The 21,438-nt window shown below is 38.7% G+C and overlaps 1 protein-coding gene across 3 annotated transcripts; it reads left to right on the top strand.

The window, feature by feature from the left end:
• Positions 1–5,400: 5,400 nt before the first annotated feature.
• Positions 5,401–6,313, top strand: LOC122686918 (nucleolar protein of 40 kDa). 3 transcript variants are annotated; one of them, XM_043892280.1, is made up of 2 exons: positions 5,401–5,920; positions 5,954–6,313. In XM_043892280.1, exons 1-2 carry the CDS (start codon positions 5,503–5,505, stop codon positions 6,226–6,228), a joined length of 693 nt encoding a protein of 230 aa, XP_043748215.1. In that variant the 5' UTR covers positions 5,401–5,502; the 3' UTR covers positions 6,229–6,313. The 3 variants fall into 3 exon arrangements, with proteins under 3 accessions (XP_043748215.1, XP_043748216.1, XP_043748214.1); XM_043892281.1 differs by having other exon boundaries at positions 5,401–5,568; positions 5,627–6,313; XM_043892279.1 differs by having other exon boundaries at positions 5,401–6,313.
• Positions 6,314–21,438: the final 15,125 nt, after the last annotated feature.

Raw genomic sequence — 21,438 nt, forward strand, 5'->3', positions numbered from 1 at the left:
AATGATTACATATTAACAAATGATATGCAAAGAATTAACATAGATTAATGTGAGAGAGCAAAGAGGAATCACTTTACAATGGGACTCATAGAAGTCTTGATTGAAGAGCTGATGTTAAAACTGAGATCTGGATGATAAAGCGCTACAGCATGAGAGTCAGAGAGAAGAGTGTTCCAGGTAAAGGGATGATTTTGTGCAAAATCACTGAAGCTAGAGCAACTTGGTTTATTCAAAGAGCAGAACAAAGACCAGCATGGCTGGAACCTAATGAGTGAAACTTAAAATGGTATAAATGAGGTAAGAGTCACAAACTGGAACCAGATCATGGTACACTTTGTCACCCAACATGAGAAGTTTACATTTCATTCTCATTGTGATAAGAAGTTTTTGGAAAGATTTAAATGTTTTTGACAGGATCTAAGTTACATTATTAAAACTATTTCTCTGGCTGCTGTGTGGAAATTATACTGTGTAGGAGTATATTAATTAGTGCTAAATAAAGAAATGCTTTAAAAATCACTTTAGGGTCTTTTAAACAAAGGATATTTAGTTCTAGGAATTGGGTACATAACTGACAGAAGACCTAAGAATTTGAACAGGGTATGATGAAGCAATGTGAGACTCATGTAGCCATTGCCACTTCTGGGACTGCGGGAACCAAGGACAGAGGTAGTGTGAACAGGGCTCAGGGGCTGCAGTCACCCCGCTGACCTTAGCATGGAAAGACTTTCCAGTGAAGGTGGTGGAACTACCTGACAGCGTCTGGAGCCACAGAGAAAATGTGAGAGAGAGATCACAAAAAGCAGTCTCCCACCAATTGCTTCCACTGACCCAATCTATCAGAAACCAGAGGTTAAGGGAGACTGGGAAATTTAGTTCTCTGAGGCACAGAGCTGAACAAGAGATCAGAGAACAAAAGGACAGTTCATCAGCCCAAGAGACAAATGTAGAAACACAGAGACTCAGAGAAGACTCATGAAGCTGAAGCTGAAGTCACTCAGTCGTGTCCGACTCTTTGCCACCCCATGGACTGTAGCCCCCCAGGCTCCTTGGTCCATGGGATTTTCCAGGCATGAATACTGGAGTGGGTTGCCATTTCCTGCTCCAGGGGTATACACTAGGTCAAATGATAATCATGGTAGATTATACTAGGAAGGCAAAAGTAGAAATGAAAACAAATGAATGAGGTCAATATACCTGAGATATGATCAACAAAGCTCTCTAGGAAAATGGATGCAGCAAGAGGGATAAAGTATAAGCTTAGAGATAACTCCCAGTTTCTTTACTTGAGCAACTGAAGGGACAATGACAACATTTATCAGCATGAGAAAGACTTAAAAAAGGAAAATTAGTGGAGTTAAGTTATACCAGAATTAAAAATTCTGTTTGGTCATAATTAATTCAAAGTATCAATTAGACATCTATGTGGAGAGTTCCAGTAGGTACTGGATAACTGAATCTAGAATTAAGGAGAAATAGCAACACTCAAGACATAGACTTAGGAGTCATTGGCATGTACATTGTTTTGTTTTGTTTCTTAAGTGGGACTGCATGAAATTACCATGGGAGAAAAAGTAGAGAGGAGAAGGTTCCTAGGAGCATACCAATGCTGAATGCTATTGAGAGGTCAACAAAGATAAAAACAGAGAAATAACCATTCTATTGGCAACCCAGAGTTCATTTCATAATTTTAACAGGAGCCACCTCAACTTAGTTGAGGGGTAAAAAGCCAAATGAGAGTTGGTTGAAGGGAGAATATAAATATCATGTGGAAAAAATAAACTATTTAGAAGAAATTTTGTTCCAAAGGTGAACAGAGAAATGAAACTATAGCCACAGAGAAATGAGTTTTTCTTCTTTCTTGAGACAGAGTATTTAAGATAGAAGGGAAATTTCACTGAATATTTGATGGAAATCACCCAGTTGAGCAGTACAGAAGATGCAAGAGACAGAGAGGGAAAACTAGTGGAGTCAAAATATTTTTTAAAAAAATACTACTCAGTCATAAAAAAGAATGCATTTGAGTCAGTTCTACTGAGGTGGATGGCCCTAGAGCCTATTATGCAGAGTGAAGTAAGTCAGAAAGAGAAAAATAAATATTTTATATTAACACATACATGTGGAATCTAAAAGGATGGTACTGATGAATCTGTTTGTAGAGGAGTGATGGAGATGCATACATAGAGAACAGACGTATGTATAGACAAGGGTGGAGGAGAAGAGGGAGGGGGTGAGATGAATGGAGAGAGTAGCATGGATGCATATACGCTAACATATATAAACAGAGAGCCAATGGGAATTTGTTATATGACTCAGGGAACTCAAACTGGGGCTCTGTAATAACCTAGAGTGGTGGGAATGGGTGGGAGATGGGAGGGAGATTCAAGAGGGAGGGGACATATGTACACCTATGTGTTATTTCATGTTGATGTATGACAGAAATCAAACCAATATTGTAAACCATCAATCAATTAAAAATAAATAAATATTTGTAAAAATAAATAAATATTTTTTAATTAAGAAAAATTATGGTTCAGACTACAATGATTTGAGGGGTTTGACCCTTGATACGCTCAGGGACACTCCGTCTACAATAACAAGCCAGAGAGTTGGCTACAGAAGTGTGTGAGTGAAAGTCACTCAGTCATGTCCAACTCTTTGTGAGTCCATGAACTGTAGCCTGCCAGGCTCCTCTATCTGTGGGATTCTCCAGGTAAGAATACTGGAATGGGTTGCCAATCCCTTCTTCAGGGGATCTTCCCAACCTGGGGATTGAACATGGAACTCGTATATTACAGGCAGACCTGTTACTGTCTGAGCCACCAGGAAAGTGTGTAAATTTATAGTTTGGAGAGCTTCTGTTTGATTAGTTATATGAGACAAGGTCATCAGCTAAGAGTGAAGGGAAAGGTGTTATGAGGGAAGTTCTAAAGAGAGTTTGAAACTGTTCTGAAAAATAAACAAATAAAATATACACAAGATGTATAGTAGGATTGCCCTATATGTATGACAGCCACATTGGAGTTGCTGACTCATAGTGTCTAACTAGGCAAGTACCCCAGAGCAGATGAAGGTCTTTGAGGATGTTCGAGCTTTGTAATGGTGAACTATAGAAACAAACATCATGAGAAACGCTGGGCTGGAAGAAGCACCAGCTGGAATCAAGATTGCCGGGAGAAACATCAATAACCTCAGATATGCAGATGACACCAACCTTACGGCAGAAAGTGAAGAAGAACTAAAGAGCCTCTTGATGAAAGTGAAAGAGGAGAGTGAAAGGTTGGCTTAAAGCTCAACATTCAGAAAACTAAGATCATGGCATCCGGTCCCATCACTTCATGGCAAATAGATGGGGAGACAGTGAAAACAGTGGCTGACTTTATTTTGGGGGGCTCCAAAATCACTGCAGATGGTGATTGCAGCCATGAAATTGAAAGACACTTGCTCCTTGGAAGGAAAGTTATGACCAACCTAGACAGCATATTAAAAGCAGAGACATTACTTTGTAAAAAAAAGGTCTGTCTAGTCAAGGCTATTGTTTTTCCAGTGGTCATGTATGGATGTGAGAGTTGGACTATAAAGAAAGCTGAGCACAGAAGAATTGATGCTTTTGAACTGTAGTGTTGGAAAATATTCTTGAGAGTCCCTTGGACTGCAAGGAAATCCAACCAGTCCATCCTAAAGGAGATCAGTCATGGGTGTTCATTGGAAGGTCTGATGTTGAAGCTGAAACTCCAATATTTTGGCCACCTGATGCAAAGAGCTGACTCATTTGAAAAGACCCTGATGTTGGGAAAGATTGAAGGCAGGAGGAGAAGGGGATGACAGAGGATGAGATGGTTAGATGGCATCACCAACTCAATGGACATGAGTTTGGGTAAACTCCGGGAGTTGGTGATGGACAGGGAGGCCTGGCATGCTGTGGTTCATGGGGTCGCAAAGAGTCAGACATGACTGAGCGACTTAGCTGAATTTAACTGATGGAAACAAAGTTGCTTCAGGTGGCAAGCAGATAAATGGCTAACTCTCTCCTAGCTCTCTCTCATCCTAGTGGATGCATGGCACACTGTGCTAATTATTTACATAAGTGCTTGCAAGACAGCTTTCTTTTAGTTCCATAGAAGTGTGTATATGGCAGAACATCTGCTCGAAGGCAAGAATGACAACCTGAACAAACCAAGGAACAGAATCCAAGAGTCTTCAATAAAAGGTTATGTGTATCTTCTACCCCTGGAATTCATTTTTAATTCCTTACAAAATACATGTCTACATCATCCAGTTATTTCTTCACAGGGGATAATTGGGTTTTTTTAATTAGTATTTTTATCTACTAATAGCATTTATTTTTATTTTTGTGTACAAGCCCCCCAAATGAAGCAGTATGAAGCCCACTAACCTTGATAAAGTGAAACATATTCCATCTTAAACAAAGATGCCCTTATTGTATAAGCAACTTTATTTTCACCAAAATATGAAGTAGCCAAGCATAGGAACATTTTTAGGAATCAAAAAACAGATCATGAAGGGATGATGTGGGGGAAAATCATTTAAAAACCATTTTATAGACCGTTATATACAGGATATCCAAGAAGCTGAAAGACTTAAGGACAAAATTAATTGGATTATATCACCATGTAGACCTAACCATAGAAAGAAAGAAAGTGAAGTCGCTCAGTCGTGCCCAACTCTTCGAGACCCCATGACTGTATCCTACCAGGCTCCTCTGTCCATGGGATTCTCCAGGCAAGAATACTGGAGTGGGTGGCCAGTTCCTTCTCCAGATCTTCCCAACCCAGGGATTGAACCCAGGTCTCCCGCATTGTAGGGAGATGCTTTACCGTCTGAGCCACCAGGGAAACTCAGACCTAACCATGGAGCTTCCCTATTAGTTCAGTCCATAAAGAAACTGCCTGCAGTGCAGGAGACCCAGGTTTGATCCCTGGGTTGGGAAGATCCCCTGGAGAAGGAAATGGCAAACCACTCCAGTATCTTTGCCTGGAAAATCCCATGGACAGAGGAGCCTGGTGGGCTGTAATCCATGGGGTCACAAAGAGTCGGGCACGACTGAGCAACTAACACACACAGACTTAACCATAGTAATGGGCTTCCCTTGTGACTCAGCTGGTAAAGAATCGCCCTGCAATGCAGGAGACCTGGGTTCTATCCTTGGGTTGGAAAGATCCCCTGGAGAAGGGAAAGGCTACCCACTCCAGTATTCTGGCCTGGAGAATTTCATGGACTTTATAGTCCATGGGGTCACAATGTTTCATGGGGTCATAATGTTTCATGGCATGACGAGTCAGACACGACTGAGGGTCTTTCACTTTCACTTCAACCATAGTAATAGGAGTGCCATTTTTCTTTCAATATTTTATGCAACTAAAAAACATTCCCGGTTTTGGTGTTTCGTGCAATGCTGCGAGGGGAAGACCAGACGCTGACAACGAAATACTTCAGTTAGCTTTAGCAGAAGAGAAATGGAGGAACCATAGAGCATTAAGGATGAATTCAGGAAGACCCGAGACCATGGAGAACTTGCCTGCTCTCTACACTATTTTCCAAGGAGAGGTTGCTATGGTCACAGACTATGGAGCCTTTATCAAAATCCCAGGCTGTCAGAAGCAAGGTCTGGTCCATCGAACTCACATGTCATCCTGTCGCGTGGATAAGCCCTCTGAGATAGTAGATGTTGGAGACAAAGTGTGGGTGAAACTTATTGGCCGAGAGATGAAAAATGATAGGATAAAAGTATCCCTCTCCATGAAGGTTGTCAACCAAGGGACTGGGAAGGACCTTGATCCCAACAACGTTATCATTGAGCAAGAAGAGAGGCGGAGGCGGTCCTTCCAGGATTACACTGGGCAGAAGATCACCCTTGAGGCTGTCCTGAACACCACCTGCAAGAAGTGTGGCTGTAAAGGCCACTTTGCAAAGGATTGTTTCATGCAACCAGGTGGGACCAAGTACTCTCTGATACCCGATGAGGAAGAGGAGAAAGAAGAGACAAAGTCAGCAGAGTTTGAAAAGCCTGACCCCACGAGAAATTCTTCTAGAAAAAGAAAGAAGGAAAAGAAGAAAAAGAAACATAGAGACAGGAAGTCATCTGACTCTGACAGCTCAGACTCTGAGAGTGATACAGGCAAGAGGGCAAGGTACACATCAAAGGACAGCAAGGCAGCAAAGAAGAAGAAAAAGAAGAAGAAGCACAAGAAGAAGCACAAGGAGTGAGAGTGGAGAGTAGAGAGGGTGGCTGAGAGAAGGAATCGGAGCCTGTGCTTTGAAGCCCTGGCTCCTAGAAAGACTCAGTGTGAGAATATGGTCACTTTGCAAGTGACCCCTGCAGCTCACCCATTCATTCACCCAACTTCATTCAGCAGGAGGTCGTATTACCCTCTCCAGCTGCCACTGCCAGAGCCAGATTCCTGTACAGGAGTCCAGGCTAGAGCCACAGGAACTGCTGTGGGGGTGAGTCTGGCTATAGTTGAACAGAGTGATTGGCCCCTCCCTATTGGCCTACCTACCCTGGCCTGATTGGTGGATGGTCTCTGCTACATCCAGCACACGGGCAGAGGGAGATTGGCAGTATGAGGGAGAACACGGTAAGAAGTGGTGCTCACTTTTTCCATCCCCCAACATGATTCTGCTATGTTAGAAGTGACAGCCAGTGGTCACAGCCAGAAAAACATTGTTTGCAGTGACTTAGCTTGTTTGTGACATTCCGCCAGACCACTGAACCAGACAGCTCAAGCCGAAATCATTGCTTTACTTTGTATTTACTACAGTGTGAGTCAATTGGTTCCATTTCAGGTTTCTGCTTAAATTCCTGGTACTAAATGGAAGTGTGTCTGGTTTTAAAAAAAAAAAAAAAAACATTCCCATGAGCATAAATATATTGAGCAATATTCAGCCTTTTAGGGGACTCATTTCCTCTTGTTAAGTGAAGGGTTACTTTCCCATAATCTTGAAATTTTTTTCTTATTTTATGATTCCGTAACTATAACCAAGAGGCTAAAAATTTTAATAACAGAAGTCATAACTGGAAATAAGCATAAGTTTATTTAAAACCTAGTACTATGTCTGTGCCATTATCATGAATGGCTATGGCCTTATTTGCAGAAACTGGCCCAAATAGAAGGAATTAAAACCATAATGCAAATAACTTGAACAGAATATGATATCAGTGGGGGGGAAAAGATGCAAGTGATTAGAAAAGGAGGATTTGATGGATGAAGCGGTGGTCTCACTGCTTAACCTATAACCAGTTTAATAGAATAAGCAGTATGAACAACTTCCACATTCAGAGTGAACATACAAACAAGCTGCTTGGTACACCACACCTAAGACCCAGTGAAAGAACAAAGCTTTGTAGTCACAGAGCTGAGATCATCCTCTAGTTTCTCCTCCTACTGTGTGGTCTTGGGCAAACAACTTAACCTTGCTGATTTTTTAGTGCCCATGTCGCTCAAAGGACAACATTTTCATTGTTGTAAGAGTTTAATGATGTTGGATATTGTGCTGTAGATAGTATAGTAACTGGAACTTAGTAGAGTTGAATAGTTATTGTCAGACAACAATAAAGAATACAGTGAATCCAATCTACTACAGTGCTCCAAATTCTAATCTACAGAATATAGAGAGGGAGTCACATATAAACGGAGTCAGGCAGTCACATGAACAGGCTGAAAATAAATGCCAATCAACCAAAGAAGGCGAAGTTTCAACTATCCTCGGTTGTGGCATCCTGTACCCAGCAATCTCAAATACCCAGAGATCTGTGGAAACATTTAACTAGAAAGTTTCTGATATAAGAGGCACAAAGCTGGGAAGCTATAAACAATTTTTTTCTCTATTACAGATCAATCTATTTGCTCAACTAGCAGCGCCAGTGACAACTCAGGAAACTTAGCCTGTATAAAACTTGCTCCAAAGGAGTCCTAAAATACCAGCTTAGGGTTTTTAGTGGATGTGAAACTTATTGGCTCTAAGGGAATGATTTCTTAAACTAATAGAATACGATTGAAAGACTTGCCAGAAACCAGAAAAATAATTTTCTGTGTAGCTTCAGAGAGCACACAGCAAAACATTCCCACTTAGGAATCAGTAATGTGACAAAATAGCTTTTGTTTTACTGTAGGTAGACAGTAAATACAATGACAGTGATTTAATATAACTGTATGAATGTCTTCCTCCTTTACTGATATGACACATGGATAATTTGTCATCTATCATACTAGCTGAGTTTATAAGTATACTGATTTTGCACTCTTTAAAATAACCCATTTGACATCATTTGTGGGATATGCTCACGCAGTGCAAATTTGACATAGAAACCAAATAACTATATATAATCTTCTGTTGCAAAAGTCCATTTGGAGACTGAAATTTCCAATGGAGAACTTTAATCAATTTTTAATCCTGAGATATTAGAACTACAAAGGACCTCAAGGACCATCTAGACCCATCTCCTAATCTAGCAAATGAGGAAACTGAATCCCAGAAAGAATAAGTGTTTTATACAGGGTCACACAACCAGTTAGAAGCAGGACATGCATGGGCATATCCCACGAATGACGTCAAATGGGTTATTTTAAAGAGTACAAAATCAGTATGCTTATAAACTCAGCTAGTATGATAGATGACAAAGGCCCAGACTTCCTGACTCCACAGATAGTGCTCAAAACACTGGGCTGGCAATCAATTTAGAGCAGACAGATCATTCCAAGAAATAATAGATTCATTTAAAAATTTTTCATGTAAAGTATAAAGTAGCTCTGTAGTAAATACTGAGTATTTAATGAAATTAGGATGAGATTAGTGAAAATAATAACTAGCCTAATGAAGACAGAGATTATTAAACAAGTAGATAATATATGTTAACCCTTTTCCCTCACTGACTTGCTTTGGCTTATTGGGAAACTTAACATTGTATGAGATTATGTCTTACATCTTTCACCCTAGGTTTTAGAACATCTTTCACCCTAGGACTTAGAGCATCTGGAAGGGCCATAAATGCTAAGAAGTAGAAGGAAAAACAAAAACAAATACACATACACAACCACATTAATTTGAGAAAACTTAGGCAAGAGCCCATGCATCAAAAGCAATTTCGAGAACCAGGTGTTCTAACAACAGAAAGAATTTAGGCATCAAAATCCAATTTTAGCATCCACTTTGTGTAAACCAAAGGAAGCTGTATACAAGGAGTCTGCAATGAGGTTGTCTGTCATTACTGAGAACACTTTTACATTCATAGAAGGTTCCTAGGCAAAAACATGCCAAGAATCACTCTCTTTCAGGATGGCATTGTTAAGGGATACAGCTGTAAAATCAATGCATTTACCACACTGAAAGTTCTATATGTTTAAATACTGAGAAACATTCTTTAGCTGTGAATTCTGGTTCCCAAATTTAAAAATCCGTTGGAATAATAGCTGCAATAAAAGATATTGTCCTATAACTATCTATATTGAGGCACTAAATACCACCAGCAGAGCCAGACATCCTACAAGTTGCAGTCTGTTAATGACCAGTAGCAATATCCATGGCTGAATTGATTGTGGAGTGAACTACATATATCCTTGAGAGAGCCAACAAGGCTACTTCAGCATTGCTGTACATATACATTTTAATCTCATAGTTACAACCCGCAAAATAGGACATATGCTAATATCTGGGGCTTCCCAGGTAGTGCTCATAGTAAAGAAAGTGCCTGGCAGTGCAGGAGACCATGGGTTTGATAACGGTCAGGAAGATCCCCTGGAGAAGGAAATTATTCTTGTCTGGAGAATTTCATAGACAGAGGAGCCTGGAGGACTACAGTCCATAGGGTCACAAAGAGTCAGACACGACTAAAGAGACTTAGCAAACATGCACGAGATTTTAAAGTTGTATATGTGTGTGTGTTGGTTGCTCAGTCATGTCCGACTCTTTGTGATCCCATGGACTATAGCCCACCAGGCTCCTCTGTCCATGGGATTCTCCAGGCAAGAATACTGGAGTGGGTTGCCATTTCCTTCTCCAGATATCTCTCTCTCTCTCTCTCTATATATATATATATATATATGCATATACAACAGGCTGGTTCCAAATAGGAAAAGGAGTATGTCAAGGCTGTATATTGTCACCCTGCTTATTTAACTTATATGCAGAGTACATCATGAGAAACGCTGGGCTGGAAGAAGCACAAGCTGGAATCAAGGTTGCCGGGAGAAATATCAATAACCTCAGATAGGCAGATGACACCACCCTTATGGCAGAAAGTGAAGAAGAACTAAAGAGCCTCTTGATGAAAGTGAAAGAGGAGAGTGAAAAAGTTGGCTTAAAGCTCAACATTCAGAAAACTAAGATCATGGCATCTGGTCCCATCACTTCATGGGAAATAGATGGGGAAACAGTGGAAACAGTGTCTGACTTTATTTTTGGGGACTCAAAAATCACTGCAGATGGTGACTGTAGCCATGAAATTAAAAGATGCTTACCCCTAGGAAGGAAAATTATGACCAACCTAGATGGCATGTTAAAAAGCAGAGACATTACTTTGCCAACAAAGGTCCATCTAGTCAAGTCTATGGTTTTTCCAGTGGTCATGTATGGATGTGAGAGTTGGACTGTGAAGAAAGCTGAGCGCTGAAGAATTGATGCTTTTGAACTGTGGTGTTGGAGAAGACTCTTGAGAGTTCCTTGTACTGCAGAGAGATCCAACCAGTCCATCCTAAAGGAGATCGGTCCTGGGTGTCCATTGGAAGGACTGATGCTGAAGCTGAAACTCCAGTAATTTGGCCACCTGATGCAAAGAGTTGACTCACTGGAAAAGACCCTGATGCTGGGAGGGATTGGGGGCAGGAGGAGAAGGGGACAACAGAGGATGAGATGGCTGGATGGCATCACCGACTCGATGGGCATGGGTTTGGGTGGACTCTGGTAGTTGGTGATGGACAGGGAGGCCGGGAGTACTGCGGTTCATGGGGTCACAAAAAGTCAGACAGGACTGAGTGACTGAGCTGAACTGAACTGATATATATATATATATATATATACATACATACATACATACATACACACACACACATATATACATATATATATACTGTATCTCAAGGAAGAGAATGCTAACATTGTATCTGATCCATTAGAATCTTGAATATTAACAATATTAACTAGAAACATTACTTCCCATATTCAGAGATCAGCATTTCCCTTGTTTTTTTTTAATTATAGAAAATTGAAATATATATGAATCAAAAGATAATAAAAATGAATTACAAGTGACACAGTGACGACAAGGCAGGATGTCTCCTCTCTCCATTTCCATATAATATATGAGGTCCTAGCCAGTTTTGTTATAAGTCAAAAAAAGAAAAGGCATTCCAATTGGAAAGAGAGAAGTAAAACTTCCATTTTTCACAGATGACATAATTTTTTACATAGTAAATTCTAAGGCATCTACAGAATAAGCTATCAGAACTGACAAATGAATATAACACAGTCACAGAAATCAAGGGAAATTTAAAAAATCATATTTGTATATCAACAACAATGGAGCATAAAAATAAATTTTATTGGAGCATAAAAATGTTTATGCTCTAATAAACAATTAGAAAATGGAAACAATTTAAATGCCATTTAGAGTAATATTTAAAAGTAGAATACTGAGGATAAACTTAAAACACATGTACAAGACTCCAAATTGAAAACTACAAAACATTGCTGAAAAACAAATGAAGAGCTAAATAAGTGGAGAAATATACTATGTCCATGGAATGACTGATGGAAGGTTAAGATACCAGTTCTCCCCAAATTTATCTATAGATTCAATGCAATTTCCAAAAAATAAATGCCAGAGGTTTCTTTTTAAATTAACAAACTGATTCTCATAGTCTTGTAGAAATGGAGAAGACCTAAAATAGCTGAAACAATGTTGAATATGAACAAAGTTTGAAGATGTAAATCACCTGATTTTAACACTTACTATATAAAGCTACAGTTGTCAAGTGTGATAGTAGCATAAAAATAGATACATAAAAAATGGAACAAAACAGAGAATCCAAATATAGATCCACATTTATTTGCTCCATTTGGGGGTGAGGTTTTTCAAGGAGTGGAAGTTTTCAGGGAGCTTTTTTTTTTTTTTAAACAAACTCACCAAGGTAATTTGGGGAGGGAAAAAAAAAAAACTGTATTTTCAGTGAATGGTACTAAGTAACTGGATGTCAGTGTGGAAAAAAAGATGAACGTTGACCCTTACTTTACATGGTAAACAAAAATCAACTCCAGATGGATTATAAATTTAAATATAAGCATTAAAGTTATAAAAAGCATCTAGAAAAAAAAGAGCAAAGCCCTTTGAAACCTTGAGAGAGACGAAGATTTTATAAACAGAACACATTTTGAAGACAGTGATTAATTAGATTTTTTTGTTAATTTAAAACTTGCTCCTCAAAAAACACCACTATTAAAGTGGAAAAGCCAAGCCAAAGACTGGGAAATTTTATAATACATACAACTGGCAAAGGACTTATATCCAGTAGAGAAAATTTTTACACCTCAATAAGAAGATAAACTCAATTTAGAAACAACATGGGGATTTCCCTGGTGGTCTATTGCACTGTCAATACAGGGGGCCCAGGTTCAATCTCTGGTCAGGGAACTAGATCCCACATATCACAAATAAAAGATTTCTCATGTTGCAAGGAAGATCGAAGATCCTGAGTGTCTCAATTAAGACCTGGTGCGGCCAAATAAATAAATATTTTTAAAAATTAAAAAAACCCCAAAGTGAGCAAAAGATTTGAACAGACACTTCACACACTAAAAAACATATATGGCTAATAAGTACATAGAAGGGTGCTCAATATCTTTAGTCATCAGGGAAAAGCTAATTGAAACAACGAGATACTATTATAAGCCACTCATGATTGCTAACATTAGGAAGATTGAAAGTACCAAATGTTGATGTGAACGTGGAGCAACTGGAATTACTACACACTATTCATGACAGTGTAAAATGGTAAAACCCACTGGAGGTTTCATGAGGAGGTTTTGACCCAACAATTGCACTGTCAGATATTTATCAAAGAGAAATGAAAATATGTTTACAAAAGCCTTGAAATAAATATTCATAAGTTAAATTAATAATAGCCAAAAAAATAGAACAACCCAAATCTACATCAAAAGTTGACAGGACTGAGTGCCTAACACTTTCACTTTCCTATGCTATACAGTAGGACCTTGTCTACCAATAATCATTCTTAATAGAATTGATTTCATCCTAATATTTGAGAAGAGGTGTCAATGGTATATCCCCACACTGGGGTACCGCCCAATAATAAATAAACAATGAATTACAAGACATGCAATCACATAGCTAAATCTCTTAATAACTAAGCTAAGCAAAATATACCAGAATCAAAAGAGTATATACTGAAGGAGACCATTTATATAAAATGTTAGCATATGCAGAACTAACACAGAAAACATCTTAGCGATTGCTGGGGTGATGAATTAGGAGTTTAACTGCAAAGGAGCCTACAAACTTTGAGGGCAGGGTGATGGAAGTGTTCTGTATCTTCACTACAGTAGTGGTTAACATAGGCTGATACGTTTGTTGAAACTTAAAAGTATAATCAAATTTCCAAATTGACATGCAGATAAATAGGAAAATTCTAGTAAACCAACAAAAGTAGAGAAATGGAGAAAAAGAAATGGTAAATATCAATTTGAAAGGTGTTGGTCCTTTATTGGACCGGAACCTGGTGGTCTGGAGTCGACGATGAGAGAATGAAAGAAGGAAAGAGGCTAATACTCCCTGGTTTATGCAGCCGGCTTCCGTGCTCCAGGGAATCAGCCAGAAACAGAGAGATGAAGAGAAAGAGAGGAAGAGAAAGAAAGAAAGACACAGGGACCCAAGCTCTGATGGAGCAAAGGAGTTTTAATCAACATGGTGTGGGCATATATACTGTCTTACAAGGTAATTATTCTCAGCAAAGATAAAGATCAAATTTCCAGACTTACAAAACACAAGGCCATCCCTATTAAAGAGAGAAGAGGGTACTTATCACCATAATGAGAAACTAACAAAGGAAATGCCTGGATTCCTCAGCCCGAGGAAACGCATGCCTCTCCTCTTAATTCCTGAATATTCAGAAATAAATAAGGACCAAAGCATTCCTGACAGATCCAAAACAGCACACAGGAAACCTCCTGTTACATGCTTCCTGACAGAAAGGTATAAAATAAAGTATATCAAATGCTCTGATATATTATTAAAGGACATTCTGCTTTCTGTTTTGACAAGAGACTAAAAGGCAGAAGCAAGGTTTCTTCTGTATGTTTCTTCTACATAGAGGCCTTCTCCAGCTACCTTGTCTAAACTTCAGTTCAGTTCAGTAACTCAGTCGTGTCCGACTCTTCGCAACCCCATGGACTGCAGCATGTCAGGCTTCCCTGTCCATCACCAGCTCCTGTAGTTTACTCAAACTCATGGCCATTGAGTCTGTGATGCCTTCCAACCATCCCATCCTCTGTCGTCCCCCTCTCTTCCTGCCTTCAATCTTTCCCAGCATCAGGGTCTTTTCCAATGAGTCAGTTATTTGCATCAGGTGGCCAAAGTATTGGAGTTTCAGCTTCAACATCAGTCCTCCTAATGATCATCCAGGACTGATTTCCTTTAGCATGGACTGGTTGGATATCCTTGCTATCCAAGTGACTCTCAAGAGTCTTCTCCAACACCACAATTCAAAAGCATCAATATTCTTTATAGTTCAACTCTCACATCCACACATGACTACTGGAAAAGCCATAGTCTTGACTAGACGGACCTTTGTTGGCAAAGTAACATCTCTGCTTTTAAAATGCTATCTAGGTTGGTCATGACTTGTCTTCCAAGGAGCAAGCATCTTTTAATTTCATGGCTACAGTCACCATCTCCAGTGATATTGGAGCCCCAAAAAATAAAGTCTCTCAGTGTTTCCACATCTATTTGCCATGAAGTGATGGGACTAGATGCCATGATCTTAGTTTTCTGAATGTTGAGTTTTAAGCCAACTTTTTCACTCTCCTCTTTCACTTTCATCAAGAGGCTCTTTAGTTCCTCTTCACTTTCTGCCATAAGGGTGGTGTCATCTGCATATCTGCATATTGATATTTCTCCCAGCAATCTTGATTCCAGCTTGTGCTTCCTCCAGCCCAGCATTTCTCATGGTGTACTCTGCATATAAGTTAAATAAGCAGGGTGACAATATACAGCCTTGATGTACTCCTTTCCCTGTTTGGAAACAGTCTGTTGTTCCATGTCCAGTTCTAACTGTTGCTTCTTGACTTGCATACATATTTCTCAGGAGGCAGGTCAGGTGGTCTGGTAGTCCCATCTCTTTAAGAAATTTCCACAGTTTGTTGTGACCCACACAGTCAAAGGCTTTGGCATAGTCAATAAAGCAGAAATAGATGTTTTTCTGGAACTCTCTTGCCTTTTCAATGATTCAACAGATGTTGGCAATTTGATCTCTGGTTCCTCTGCCTTTCATAAATCCAGCTTGAACATCTGGAAGTTCATGGTTCACATGCTGTTAATGCCTGGCTTGTGAGAATTTTGGGCATTACTTTGCTAGCATGAAGATAAGTGCAATTGTGTATTGTTCGAGCATTCTTTGGCATTGCCTTTCTTTGGGATTGAAATGAAAACTGACATTTTCCATTCCTTTGACCACTGCTGAGTTTTCCAAATGTGCTGGCATATTGAGTGCAGCACTTTCACAGCATCATCTTTTAGGTTTTGAAATAGCTTAACTGGAATTCCATCACCTCCACTAGCATTGTTCATAGTGATGCTTCTTAAGGCCCATTGACTTCGCAATCCAAGAGGTATGGCTCTAAGTGAGTGATCACACTATCGTGATTAGCTGGGTCATGAAGATCTTTTTTGTATAGTTCTTGTGTGTATTCTTGCCACCTCTTCTTAAGGTCCATACCATTTCTGTCCTTTATTGTGCCCATCTTTCCATGAAATATTCCTTTGGTATGTCTAATTTTCTTGAAGAGATCTCTAGTCTTTCCCATTCTAATGTTTTCCTCTGTTTCTTTGCATTGACACAATGAGGTGATTATAATACAGAGAAAAAAATTGTAAACAAAAAGAGAATTTGTTAGAATTAATGTGATGCTACCAAGAGTTCCAGATAGAAACATCAATAGACAAAAATCAATTTTGTTTCTATGGAGCATAAATAAATGTAGGTTTTTAAAAATAGCATTTACAATAGTATTAAAATGTCAAATACCTAGGAATAAATAATTTAAAAAACATTATTAAGAGAATTATGACTTAAATAAATGGAAGGCTATAATTATTTTCATGAATTGAAAAACTCAGCTTTTTAAAGGTATCAATTGTTTCAAAATTTGTCTATGGATTCAAATTTTTACAGTTTTTGGTAGAAGTTGGCAATCTAAACACCATATTAAAATGCAGAAGATCAAGAATAACCAAGATGAAGAACAAGATTGTGATATAAAAAGTAGGAGCTTTACCCCAAAATGTTATTCAACAAATATCAATTTAATAATTTATTGTAATTTCTATCAAAATCCTAATTTTGATGATCCTTTTGTTGTTTTTGGTGGAGGGATGGATAAAATTGTTTTAAAGTTTATAGATATAAGAAGTGTCTATGGTAGAAAAAGCATTATGAAAAAAGAAAAATTATAAGGAGAATATGTACTTTATCAGATATTTAAATGTACTGCAAAGTTACTATAATATCTGACACTGACACAGAAATAGTAAATATAATATTTGTGGAACAAAACAGACAGTGCAAAAATAGATCCACAGAAGTGTCATTTTATTTATTTTTTTTTCAGAAGTGCCATTTTAATTCAGTGTGAAATAACTGGTTTATTAATACATGATCCTGGCATAACTGGCTATCTGTCTAGAAGAAAACAAGCTAGATCATCTACCTCATACCATATGCCAAAATGAATTCCAGATGGATAAAAGTTAAGCACAAAAGTATTTTTCAAGTTCTTGAGAATTAGAAAATTAAAATATTCTCATAAACTTGAGGTAGAGGGAAACTTTCTGTGCAAAACACAATTGCATGAAATCATAAATAAAAGAGAGACATATTTTGACTTCATAAAATTAAAACATATATGGCCAATTCACTACAAACAAAGTCAAAATGAACATGATGAACTAGGGAAATATTTGCAGTTCATGTGACAAAGGGCCAGTACTTCTAAAAAAGGAAAAAGAATGCCCCCAATTTGAAAAAAATGAAAGAGAAATAAACAAAAGTTGCAAATAAGCAATTCACAGAATATGAAACACAATTGGGAATAAACATGAAAAGATGCATGATTTCACTAGAATTCAGAGAAATGGCATTTTTCAACCTTATCTGCAAGAATAAGATTTTGAGCATTCATTACTGATGAAGATAGGAGCAAATGGGTACTCCCATATTTTATTGCTGGGACTACTAGTGGCTCAAGCGCCTGATAGTAAGCTAACACTTAAGATGGTGTGATCACTCACCTAGAGCCAGGCATCTTGGAATGTGAAGTCGAGTGAGCCTTAGGAAGCATCACTACAAACAAAGCTAGTGGAGGTGATGGAATTCCAGCGGAGCTATTTCAAATCCTAAAAAAAGATGCTGTGAAAGTGCTGCACTCAATATGCCAGCAAATTTGGAAAACTCAGCAGTGGTCACAGGACTGGAAAAGGTCAGTTTTCATTCCAATCCCAAAGAAAGGCAATGCCAAAGAATGCTCAAACTACTGCACAATTGCATTCATCTCACATGCTAGCATGTGAAAATACATTTGGAAATACCAAGAAGTAACCAGCTACCTGGGGCTAAGCCTTTGAAGCAGAATCCTGGAGAAAGAAAAATGGCTTTGGCAGATGAGTACAGAGGAGGGCTGGTTTTCCTGATACTGCTAACAGTGGTTGTATGTTGCCATTTATTCATTCCCTCCTTTTTTCCAGCAACATTTAGGTTTTAGATAAACTGCATGAATTATAGAAGACTGCCTGTTGGACTAAAATTGTACTAAAGTTAACTTTCCTTTTCTGAAAAACATAGAGAAGTAAATATGTTGCCTAGCTGGTGAAAAAAAAAATGGTTAATAAAAAGTACTAATTTGGAATTCCAGTCCAGGAGAAGAAACAAGAACATCATGTACATGTTATCCTGTTTCCTCTAAGTTTCAGGTATTTATATTTTTACTCATCTTACACAACAAGTACAGTCCCTAACCTAGCTAAACCATGCAGTTATCAGTTAGTCAGTTCAGTTGCTCAGTCGTGTCCAACTCTCTGTGACCCTATGGACTGCAGCACACCAGGCTTCCCTGTCTGTCGTCAACTCCCAGAGCTTGCTCAAATTCATGTCCGTAAAGTCGGTGATGCCATCCAACCATCTCATCCTCTGTCATCCCCTTCTCCTCCTGCCTTCAGTCTTGCCCAGCATCAGGGCCTTTTCCAATGAGTCAGTTCTTTGCATCAGGTGGCCAAAGTATTGGAGCTTCAGCTTCAGTATCTGTCCTTCCAATGAATATTCAGGACTGATTTCCTTTAGGATGGACTGGTTTGATCTCCTTGTAGTCCAAGAGACTCTCAAGAGTCTTCTCCAACACCACAGTTCAAAGGCATCAATTCAAAAGCATCAAAATGCAGATATAATGAGTGTGAACATAAAGGAAGTATATAGGGTACTGTAGGAGTGCATACATTTTTCATCCTTTTGTTTGCTTAATTAGTTTATTAGAAAATATTTTGTTATATATGTTGATCCTAATGGTTTGTTGCGGCAGGGTTGGTGGAGGCGGGGGCAGCAGGGTGTTCCTTAAGGTTGGCTGGTTGTTTTCCTTTAAGGAGAAATGAAGATGTTTGAATTGGGAAGTGGGGCAGAAAGAAGCACTAAAAGATGATTGCTATTTGTAACTGCTCTGTTGGAACAAAAGAACCTGGGAGAATTCAGGTATAGCTCTACAGCTTTCTTCTCTTCCCATCACACCACAGGTCATGACTTACAGGAAGAGGAACCAGAGGGAAGAAGGTGTTAGAATCAGATAAACAAGCCTCTTCTGCTCTTTGGCTAGGTTATCTTCTAGTACACAGAAATTTATTTGCACAATGACATGAAAGAGACTTTTTATTATTTAGGAAACTTTGTCTTGTATGTAGCAGAATTATAGACCTACACAGAAGATAACAGGAAGCTATCTTAGAAATACCTATCTCCCTCTTTCCTTTTCTGTATTAGATCAGAGCAGGGCAGGTAAATAAGACACTCAAGATGTCACAGCTACTGAGTAATCTATCCTCCATAATTCTACCTCCCTAATATAAGTCCTTTAAATAAGAAGCAAGCAAACATTGGATTTCCACAAGCATGGATTTAAATCTTTCTGAAAATTTGTATAATAGAAATGTTACTTTAAATACACAAAGGAAATTGTCTATTTAAAGAAGCTCTGAAATTAATTATTTTTAATGCAAATAGATACTATGTTGGGATTTTGAAATAAATTTTGAGTAATAATACAGTTCAAAAATCCAAAGATATTATTTTAAGTCAACTACACATCAATTTTTAAAAAATGAAAAAAATCATTGAAAAATCCAAAGATATTAAATGGTCTACAGTGGAAAGTGACTCAGTCCTATTACTCGTGGAAGCATGTTTTCATGTTTTATGTATTTTTAAGTTGGGATTTTAAATACAATTGTATATTTCTGAGAGAAGGAAACTAAATCGTGTTTGACGCTTTTGCGACCGCATGGACTATAGCCCGCCAGAGGCGCTTCTGTCCATGGGATTTCCCAAGCAAGTCTACTTTAGTGGGTTGCCATTTCCTTCTCCAGGGGATCATCCTGATCCAGGAATCGAACCCATGTTTCCTACATCACTGAGCCACCAGGGAAGCTGAGAGAAGGAAGTATCTGTATTACATTCTTAAACAATGCCAATAAAAAATCAATGCTCTTGTCACAATAGTTAGAGAAATCACTGTAATGATCCCATCAACTTTATCATTAATTACTGAGAAATGCATAATGTTTCTATTCTATGAGATAATGTGTGTTTTTATCAATAAAGGAAATCTTGAGATAGTCCAATTAGAATCAGATCAGCACATTTAACCAAATTCAACTCTCCCTGGAAGTCCCATTAATTCTGACTTGCCTTTTGCTTCTCTGCCTCCTGTAGGCCCAGCTTTTTTCCCTGGGATTTTAATTTATTGACTATACTTTCTTGTCAGCTGCAGGGCACCACAGATTTCTAAACACATGGCATTCGTGGCTGATAAACTGTTATATAAATACTTCAGAGCCTTTTTTTATAGCTCTTGTCAAGCTCTCCCTGGTACATTTCAATCTTCAATGATTATATTTCCAATCATACCTTAAATAAAAGAAGAGCATTCAGATATGTTCTAAAAGAAGACACAAAGCTTGTAAAGGACGGTGAGTGAAATCATGTTATATTTTCGAAAAGGGGTGTGAGATATCACAGAACAGTCTCTTCTTCCCTACCTTTACCCAAGGTCTTACTTTTCCTTTCAGTGGTTATAGCTCAACTTCAACAATACAGTCACACCAATACAACATTTTATTTCAACAAATATTTTAGTGCCCTGTGTACTGCAGGCACTGGAACATCACAGACAAGTGGGACACACCCCTTTGCCTAGAACTACACCTAAAGAATGGCACAGGAGAGAGATAATCTACTTAAGTAGATTACAAGGTGCTCAGTGCTATGTATGATCATGTGATGGAAGCTTTCAAGTTGCTTTTAAAAATTGGTGACTTAAAACAGTCACAATCTCACAGTTGAAAGTAATGTTTTATTTGGATTTTTAGAACTTCAAACCTGGGAGACAACATCTCAAGAAACCCTGAGAGAACTTCTCGGAGGAGGAGACAGGAGAAGCCAGGTTATATACAAGTGTTGCAACAAAGGGCAGGTAGTCTGAACATCAAAAGGTTATTGTTAATTAAAGAAAAGCAGATGTCCCAATCTATGGGGCTTATGACCCCCATGGACTGTAGGCTGCCAAGCTCCTCTGTCCATGGACTTCTCCAGGCAAGAACACTGGAATGGGCTGCCATTCCCTTCTCCAGAGGATCATCTCAACCCTGGGATCGAACCTGGGTCTCCCACATTGCAGGCAGATTGTCTACTGTCTGAGTCACAAGGGAAGCCCTGATATCCCAAGTTAAGGAGTTTAGTGCTTTTCTATGTATGGGAAGATGCAAGAGTCTGGACTCCCTGAAATCGTTCCTTTCCTATGTATTGCAGCTGCCCTGGGTCAGAATCCTGTGTTTTTCACATCCTGAGCCCCCTTGGGGCTCATGACAGGGAGGGGTTGAACCCTGATGGCTGTTAGATAGCAGATATTCTTCTCCTTTCTGAGTACCCTTCGGGC

The sequence above is a fragment of the Cervus elaphus genome, chromosome 30 (assembly GCF_910594005.1).
Source record: "Cervus elaphus chromosome 30, mCerEla1.1, whole genome shotgun sequence".
Taxonomy (NCBI): Eukaryota; Metazoa; Chordata; class Mammalia; order Artiodactyla; family Cervidae; genus Cervus; species Cervus elaphus.